We start from the raw sequence: 10,050 nt of genomic DNA, 5'->3' as shown, positions 1-10,050 counted from the left end.
TGTATGTATATATATGTGTATGTATATATATATATATATATATATATGTGTATATATATATATATATATATATGACATCGCTTGCACTCAGATAAATCACAGTTGTAATGTGATTATGCCATGGGGGAGAAAAGAAGAATACTACTTACCCTATCTTGATTAAGGTGGGAAACTTGTGTGACGGAGTCGGGTTGTTTCGACTTGTCACCTTTTGCACTGTTTGGGGTCATTTGATTGGATCTGAAATAAAAAAGAAAGAAAATCCTCTTGCTGTGTTCTCTGGTCAGTGAGCAGCTCCTGCAGCAGTGGAGCTGGCTGTTTAAATAGACTACTCTGTTATGTGATGTCGCCGCACAAAGAGATCACTGATGATCAGCTGATCTGGGTGGAAAAGATGACGTCATGCCTCTGCCTTAACCTACATTATGAACGCCATTAGTACTTAAAAACCTTTTTTATTTACAAAACCAATACACAACAATCTACATGTAACATAAAAGGTGTCGCTCATAGTGACGAAGCCATAGTAATTATTAACCGACCCTGCAGTTTCCCCTCAGCTCTATGGAGCGTTTAGCGTCTTTAAGCTTATTGTTTTGGTTTTCTGGCCTCAACTTTACTGTTTTGGTTCACTCTCACCAGTATGTGTGTCCAGACCCAGCAGGCAGCTGTTTTCAGCAAAAATGCTCTCAAATAGTCTTGTTACATTTTGCAGCTAAAAGGACTCGGATGAAGTGGACAGAAACGTGACACCAAATGAATGCTAACATTAGCATTAGCACGTCAATGTACAGCTTGTTTTCCGCTTTGGTCAAAAGATCAGTAAATCTGTGAACCCGGCGGCTAACGGCCCGATGCCGATTGCACGTCTGGGGGCAATGGCCGAAATTTCTGGGGTTCCATTGGAGCTAGCGGATGGGCCAAGACTTTCTCTTCCGTGCGCTGGTAATTGTTTACAGGTGGATTAGCAACTTGAGACGCCGGAATGGCGTTTGAGTCAAGACGGATTGTTTACCAAGTAGCCAGTTTACAAGCTAATTTAAAACCAATTAGAAGCCAAATCTCTGTCAGACGATAGGCGATGGGTTCTCCACATGGACTGTTTACCTGCATCAGCTGTACTCGGACGACAAATGGAAACCAAATATATGACAAACGCAACAAATATTTTTGAATCATCTGCATTATTCAATGAAAGCCATTCGTGCCGAGTTAGTTCGCTGACTCACACTTGGACCGTGGGCATATAGTCGCACCCTATGTCAGGAAGCATTGAAGCGCCTTTCCTGAGCATTCAGAGGATTCTACCAGCTCTTATCATGGCTGCCACTAAAATACTGCGGGTCATTTCACTCAGTTAGGTACTTTCCTAAGCAAAAAGGACTATTCAACCTTGGAGAGTAAAAGAAATAGAGATGGATATTTTTGCTTCAACTAGAGGTGGATTGTGAAAATTGTTTACTTCTACTTCTTTCTTCCCTTAAACCTGCAGTACAACCATCTTTTTCTTCTTGTCTGGTTGTTACAGCTCTGACCTCGACACCCAGCATAGCATCACCTGTCCCTGCTAGGAGAGTGATAATATTCACCATATCTGCTCCGACTCTCAACAGTCGGCTAACAGACTACATGCCACCGAGCATTGGGGAATAAACAGCTAATCTGTGTTTGGGCCTCGACTCCACGCAGAATAACTTCCTTATCGGCGTATTCGGCCTCAGTGTGAAATCAAGCTAGAGTAATGGTGGAGCGGGAGCTGACGTTACAATGCAACCTTTTGTCAGAACAGACACACAGGTCATTCTGCGGGTCGAGTATTTATATTTATTTTATTCTCGGCGATATTACCGTATTGATAGAGAAGCCAAATTGTCTGCAGATGGTCTTATCTGTTCACGTTCGCTGCCAAACTGTTGTGGGTCAGCTTGTTGTTTGCGTCTCTGAACTCGACAACACATCGTGTAATGGTTGTGTGAACTGATTCAAATCTCTCCTTGTCATAAATTAGAGCTAATTGAAGCTAACTATTTTGTTGATAGCGGTGTGTTTTCATTCTCAGCCAGATTAATGTTAGTGATACACACAAGACGGACAGGACACTAGTTCCCCAAACACAAACCAAATGCACTCTGTCTGATTAGGTTATTGTGTGCGTGCGTGTGTGCGTGTGTGTGTGTGTGTGTGTGTGTGCGTGTGTGAGATCACGGGAGAGCTGCTCACATGTGCAGCCGCACTGTGGGTTTAAAGCAGGTCCCTCTTAGTTGATAAGTTGACTAATCGGTCCTTTTGGTCTCAGTTGACAAAGATTTTTATAGCCGATAAATCATTTTAAATGCTCTTTTTTTCCGTGCTGAATGACTTAATTCCAAGAAAGTCATGAGCACATCTCAGGTAAACAGATTTACAGCTGTGCTTTTGTGTGGTTCTTGGTGGAGAAACTCCGTTTTACAGATCTGTCTGTTTATAGTAAGTAGATAAAAGAATGGTTCAGAAGTCAGAATGTGCGTACTCATGTTCTCCTAGAAGGAGCTATGGTTTGATATAGTAAAGTAAAAATGGAAAACATGGTGAGAGACTGAAGAAATGAGTGTGCATGATTTTTTGCGAGACTACAAACCTCAATTTTATTGTTCTTTCCATAGGAGGCATCATTTTATGACTCTCTGTCCTTTTCATTAGATCCTTTGTTGTGAAGCACTTTGTAGTGCATGTTTTAATATAAGTGTTATGAACTAAATCGTTGACTTTGATAGTGTAATTATTGACATCACTGTCAGGGACAGGTACATGTGATGAATTAATGGTAATACCTCGGCTGCTCTGACTGTTGGACGACCTCACAATCAGTGGAGTTACGCTTCCTCATTTCTGTTTTGTAATTCTTCTACAGGTCAAAAGACCTTGTCCAAACTGATTATTATTATTATCATCTACGCGAGGAGGATCATGCGATAGGTCATGTGTGTGTGTGTGTCGGTGAGTGTGCACCTCTGTGTCTGTCCATAGCTAATCTCACATTCTGCTGCATTAAAATGCATGATATTTCGGGTGCCCAGTTACGGCTTCATGCTCAAGGACCAATGGTGGGTTGTTGAACTGATGAGCCAAAACGGCCTAAATACAAAGCTGCACGGTTCCAGCGCAGCACATCAAAAGTGGACTTTACATGCAATTTTTTGCAACCACCAAGCGTATGTGTGGCGCCATGTGGTGCAACGTGGCACGCACCGCTCAGCCTTCACAGTACAGCAGAGCGACGCGCCACGAGGTACAGTAGTTAATGGCGTGTTGTTCCCTGCCGCACTGCTGTAGTCAGCCCTTTGGCTTACCCGCTTCCACGCTGCCAAAACCTCCAGCAAGCTGCTCGGCTCCAAGTGGGAACACTGGTCTGGCTGAAAGGCGGACCACAGCGGCGCGATGAGCAGCGTCCCTGCCTCCTCCACCGTCCTCACAGAGCGCCCGGTGCGGTCAATAAAACCCGCTGATTAATTAATAGCGATTAATGGCTTTATTGAGCTTGTTTTACTGTTGCACTCACTGGAAGCGGTTTTGGGCGTCGGCGTCAGCTAGATGGCTAAAATGTGGATGTGAGGAGGACTAAAAATAAACATTTATTGCTCTTAGAGGACCTAATTAACACTAGCTGCTCTCATTATTGTACCTGTGAGGAAACCGATACCTTCACTAACACTGAATTTCAATGAAACGAGCTTAATTCAAGCCAAGCAAGCAGTTTTTGGCTGATGGCTCATATTGCTCACATGGGGAAGGGCTGTTCATATGTAGATTGACAGCGACATGCACCAGCCAGTTCACGTGGCCTGACAATCGGACTGAACCGCCATTTTGTTTGACTTGTCTTAAATGTTCAACGATACACCGATTCAATCTTTGCCGAGGCCGCGAGAGTCGCGTTCCCGTGCCTCCACAGGTGGAGGGAAGATTTCAGATAGATTACGTTCGCAGATCCATGTCTGAATTATTTGTTTTGTACTCTCCTATTAAATGTTCTGTCCTGAAAGCAGCCGGTCTGAGCCAGACGGGGCCGACCCTCTTTCCTCTCCAATCCCCACAGAACAAGACTCTCCTTTGGTTACCTCAGGTGACAATTCACTGCTGAGACCACACAGAGTCGATTCACATACACGCACGCACATACACAAAAACAAGCCTAAACAACCCCCCCCCCCTCCCTTGACCCCTTTAAAAGCCCATTTTAATCAGTGAAGGAACCTAATACCTCAGACAGGTTCATCTTATTACCGGGCAAATGAATCCCGCTCAGTTCAGACATGGCTTTAGGAGGCCTGAGGGTGGATTCCTCATGGAGCGCTGTGACTGTAATGAAAGCACACAGAGGCCCGCTCTACCATCCCTGCTTTTGTAATACAGCCATGAATACAAATGGCCCCGCTAACGACGCTCATTTCCCCTCCCGTCATTTGGTGCTCCGTCACTCTTTGACCTTCGCTGCGTGGAGATGAACCCCGGAGTGCGATTGCAGCCAGACGCGATCCAGAGCTTTGGCGGGAGCTGACCGGGGCCACCGCCCAGGATCTGAGCCGCTGCCAGCTCGCTCTGGAGCTGCTGGGCCCGGAGCCACAGCCACAACCACAGGGAGTCTTAGATCCAGGCCAGGGGACCACAGCATGAGGCTGGGCGACAGGCAGTCACTGTACACAGGATGGAGAGTTTCTCAGGGTCCTTTGGATGGTCTATGCGTACGGCCCCAGATAGAAATGAAATCACCGTAAAACCTGACTTTCAAATAGTAAAGTACAACGTAAACATAATGGCGTTGCTTTAACTGAGTACATTGATAAAGTTTTCATCAGAGGGCTTTCTCCAAAACTCACTCTGTCCACCTTTTGATCAAACTCTACTCAAACATTTTAATTTGTTCCCAACTGTCAGCCAAGTGGATCTCAATCCACCTATTAAAATAAACAAAAAATGTGGATTTTCGCAAAAAATCAAGCGAACAGAGTTTTTTTTGGAAGCCCTCTAGTCTTTTCTTCTTGATGTTTATCATTTAACAAAAGCATACAACGTTTACATTAGCAGAGGGCCAAAGCATGAATTAAAGCAAAGCCCAAAGGTAGTGTCTTTGTTTAATATTTGACAGGACTTAACTTTTTCTGTTAAGTGCTCTGCTACACTGCTGCCTAAAGGCAATCCTTTTCATATGTCAATGATCAATTTAATTGCTTTGGATTTGCAGTAGTTATTCTATTATTATATTGCACAAGGCAAAATTTTTATATAATAATACTGCGGCTTTGTTGGCCTGAAAGACAAAGTAAAGTTGCTTCAGAAAGAACTTCAGTCTCTGCGGAGTAAAGTACTTTGCCATTCGTGGGAAATATGCTTATTTGCTTTCTTTCCGAGAGTTAGGTGAAAGGACTGATTCCCCTCTCATGTCTAGATTAGCTTCGCTTAGTGCTGGAAGCTAAGCTACATTTTTAACACGATGTATCTCGTTCCTTTAATCTGCACAGAAAAAGAAATTAGCATTTAGTTGTGTGGTGTTTCTATTTCTTCCCAGTTTATCTATCTGCAGCACAATGCTGTAGTCACGCATTGTTGGCAGAAGAACAAGGAAGTACAGGGAAATTGTTATTATTCTGACTTGGGGGTTGCACCAATTATTCCGAGATGGATCCTCCCTCTTGCTAACCTTGTAGTCGCATCATTTAAATAGCCTAAACTAGCAACGTCTGCAGTTTTACATATCTAGAGTAGTTTCTTTAATGACAACAAAGTGTAACATATTTCCAACTCAGAATCACAAGCTGAAGCCTGACTTGAACTTTTTTTTTCACTTGGTTGCCAGTAATTGTGGTCTATATTTGTTGTGGCATAATTCAGTGGAGTGGACCAAGAATTTCTTACAGCATGCAACTCCCCCCCCAAAACCACAAATTGTCATTTTCACAGTACTATTTATACTCAACAAAATAGATATGTGTTAATCTGTGAGCAATAGAGGTGTTACTTGGAAAGTTTTTGAAATTTTAAGAAAGCTAGAGCACCATAAAAAACGTATTTTTTTGTATGAGTTTTTTTTTTTTACTTTAGTGACTGTCATTGTAACAGGAAAGCACAGATTGTTCCCGCTTAGGTGCATTTCCCTCCGATGACGGAGGGGCGGTTTGGCACAATGCACCATTGTGTACGATTGCTGCGCTGATCCTCGGCATGTACTGTTTGACATTCGTGGCATTCCCGCCAAGTTCTACCCAGTTTATCCTTATCATCGGGAGACAGACTGATGGAAGGAAGATAAGACCCTTACCAGCCTTTGAGCCAGGCACGGAGCCGCTATAAAGACAAATGCTCCCTACAATTCCGACATCCCTGTGGAGCCTATTAGGTCAGAGATTCTGTACAGTAAATGGATCTGGAGAACAAAATGGCAGCATATTGTCTTGTCTTGTGACTGATGAAAACATCCTGTTGGCACTGTTGTACAGTATATTGTATAATGGTGTTGCACAACTGTTTGGCTTCCAGTATATTTATAACCAGACAGATATCAGGAGCTGTGACTTAAACACACTTTGATTATCTGTCTTTGGCTAATCTTCATTACTGGCTTTTACACTTTTTTTTTTGGTGCATTAGGGGCAAGATGTTGACACAAGACTGACATGTTATTACAGTATAAAGTTGTTAAAGTGCAACATTAACATTCACTTGATGCCGTGTTTGTGGTCACCTGAATACTCCTCTCCTACGCTACTTGTAGCTCTGTTTTGGTCTCCACCAGTCCACCAAAGGAAATATCTGTTTCTTTAGCTGCTAGATGCTCCCCTTCACTAGCTAGTCGCTAACTAAATAGTTCCGCCATTTGGTGCAGGGCAAGTAGCATACAATGGGTTTATCAGAGCTCTGTCGTCTGGGAATTTCACTGGTTAGAGCTTCTTAGACTCAACCCAAAAATTCAAGTTGCGGGCCGTAAAAACCAAACCAAGGAGCTGCAAGATGCTAAATCGTGCTGTGGAGCTGAGGGAAACTGCAGAGTCTGCTCATAATTCTCTGTGGGCTCATAGTAAGCAAACACTTTCACATACACGTCATTACATCATTGATATGAAAAGATGGATAGTAGCAGCTTGAAGAATTTGAATACTTTGAGGCAAGCTACAGTTCCCTTTCTCTGACTCACACATACATCAACCAAAACTATGAAGTGCCCCTTTCAATATTAAATTGTCTTTTTTAAGAAATGTTAAATCAGTTGGTAGTATGAAATACTTCCAAAGTTTGTGAATGCATCAGTATTAACATCACAGCAGGCCGATTCACTCGCATTAAGACATTTCAGTCAAACTTTGAGTTGTACGATGTTTCCTTTTCCACAGTTTTGTTTGACTGGATTTTAAGAAAGACTTGTTAAGATGGATATCTCTTTCAGCACGTCTGTACCTATCTCAGTGTACTATTGGAAGTATTATGAGCAGGCACATGGATCCATTGCCTCCCCATATCCTAATCCATAACCCCGCTATCCCCCTATCAGTGCCTATTATCAGCCTTTACTGCACCTCTGATGACCCATTCAAAGGGTGCATTAGCATATCGCCCGCCTAGTGATGACTGGGAGGCCCGAGCGATTTGCATCGTAAAGCATAAATGTCCCGCTTTAGTGTAATCCACGACCCGCTGGGGAGCCCTGTTTCTGCGTAACGAGTCCCAGTGAAGAGACAGAAAAACAAAGTTAATGGGTGACGAGCTTCAGTTATGCTCCGCTGCTATAGGGCACCGGCTCCATTAACCGTAGCCAGGTGAAAGCCATCCCAACGGGCTGAATGTCTTCTGCTTCTGGCCTTTCTGTGGTAATGAGGTAGCACAAAGGTATAGTCTGTGCATGCATGCATGCACTGAGAGAAAACCATTTTCCTGAACAGTACAGCTTGTATTGGTAACATACGAGATGAAACAAGGGATAAGAAGTTGTCTTTTAAAGACTCATGGACTCATGGTTGTTGTGATTTTCTGACATTATATAGAACAATGAATCAATTAATCAAAAAAATAATTGACAGATTAATCTAATTAATAATTAGTTGCAGCCCGTCTTGCATTTAATCAAGCCGACCTGGATTTAAAGGGTTTTCTGATTGTAAAGTGGATTGCTCCGCTTGGATGCAGCACCACATATTTAGTTTTACACCGATAGAACAGGTGTATTCTAGGTCAATGTCTTGGCTCATGCTGCGTTCAACTTCCCACGCACTTCTCCCCCAAGCACAGTGTTCTCTCTTTCACTCCGGCGGTTTGTTGGAAACGGCACATCGCACAGATCGGCCGGCGCATTTATCAGGAACTTGTGTTTCGCGTGGACTGTTGAGTCTGGTTTTGGTTCCAGGGGCCTCAATAAACAGCTTCGTCCAGTATAAATAGCCGAGCCTTTGGTCCGATACCACCACGGCACTGAGTGCAGCAGTAGGGAGGAACAGCTGTAGTTGCTCTGTCGCCGAGGACCAGATCCCTCCTCAGTCGTCCCGCCAGCGCTGTCCGTGCTGTCTAACATAAGCAACACTGGAGGACTCCGAGCCTGCTCGAGGGCCTGGTTGTAATTCCACCCCTACACCCTGCAGCACTTATATACTTCCTGTGTGCGTGTATACCTGTGCATACACACATATTTGTATCGTGCATGTGTGATGTGCGGGCTCACCAAAGTGATCCAGCTAGAGCTCAGTGAAGCTGCTGTTCATACAGGCTGCGCTTATCAATATGTTTATGTTTACAGTGGATCAAAGGATTTTGTGTAATGTATATAGGAATCAAAATAAGAACATGTTGCCGTGAGACGACACTTGCTAGCGTGAAATGATGCAAAAACCAGGTGCCTGATGGGTCGCTTGGCCCTGCTCCCAGAGCAGTTTGTAAAGGAAGGATTAGACTGTGTTAATTAGATGGATGGATCCGAAAAGATGAGGTGCACCGAGGAGCATTTCCTCGCTCCTCTCGCTCCGACATGTTCCGCTGGATGATGGAGCCCTCGGCTGTAAACACGAGGCCCAGATGTAAACTTTAGTTTAGCATGTTAGCATGATAATTAGCACTAAAGAATTGCAGCTGAGGGTGATGGGAATCAGTTTACACACTCAAAGCCTTACAGATTGGTTCAAACCGTGCCAAACTCCACTCTGATGGTTTTCATCTCCCTCTCCGTCTTGTTGCAGGTCCTTCAAGGCCGACTTCGTGCTGGTTCGCCAGCACGCCTACAGCATGGTCCCCGGTGAGGATTTCAGGAACCTCGTGATCGGCCTGCACTTCGGCGGCGTCCCGGGCAGCAACTCTCTCTTCTCCATCTACAACTTCTGCAGCAAACCTTGGGTGGTAAGCAATCTGTAACTGCTCCCTTTGCTCTACTTTAACCCACACAAAGTAACAACCCCCCCCGACTGATTTATTTGGGCTGTTAAAGGGAGCTGTAACACCTGTCTCTGGAGTCGGCGGAGCGAGTGGCCTCCTCCTCCTGCACCACACATTATTACTCACAAAGACGTGTGAATGCTCGGCTCTGCCCGGGGTTCGTAATTGTAGTCTTGTCACCTCCAGAATAAGTTTAAAGGAGCAAGTATGCTCCCCCAGAGACGACTCATACTCCCATAATGTGGTGAATGAATGCACTTCTCCATGTTGGAGCTCACCTGCTACATATTTACAGCCCTGTAAATACTTACTCACCTGTTTGACAAAGCATACCAGATGTTTTTGGGTTGCCACAATTTTCTTTTTTCTATTGTATTCTATACTCCCAAACGTTAATAAATATATATACATACAGATCCATATTTACAATAGGCGGAGTAAACAATGGTAAGGCAGGTAAGAGGAAGTCTGTCCACCAGAGAAGAAAATTACAACAAAATGAAAAAACTCGATTTTTTTTTCCTTCTAAGGCAACAGGTGTTCAGAGTTGTGTCTCACTGCACTGGGTCACATATTTCATAAGCATCTGATATGCCATTATGAATGATGTGCTGTGTACACAGGTGTTATGTCTATCCAGCCTCTCCTTCCTCCGCTGCTTCA

General features: G+C 44.0%; 1 protein-coding gene across 1 annotated transcript in view; it reads left to right on the top strand.

Annotated features, from left to right (window-relative positions):
- The window catches only part of syn3 (synapsin III), a 110,602-nt gene that overhangs the window by 45,809 nt on the left and 54,743 nt on the right, over positions 1–10,050 (top strand). Inside the window, exon 5 of the mRNA XM_031865698.1 lies at positions 9,195–9,351. Coding sequence (XP_031721558.1) covers positions 9,195–9,351 — 157 coding nt within the window. The remainder of the gene's footprint in view (positions 1–9,194; positions 9,352–10,050) is intronic.

The sequence above is a fragment of the Anarrhichthys ocellatus genome, unplaced genomic scaffold (assembly GCF_004355925.1).
Source record: "Anarrhichthys ocellatus isolate YVR2014 unplaced genomic scaffold, GSC_Weel_1.0 scaffold33, whole genome shotgun sequence".
In the NCBI taxonomy this organism is placed as follows: Eukaryota; Metazoa; Chordata; class Actinopteri; order Perciformes; family Anarhichadidae; genus Anarrhichthys; species Anarrhichthys ocellatus.
This window is presented reverse-complemented; position numbering and strand designations above follow the sequence as displayed.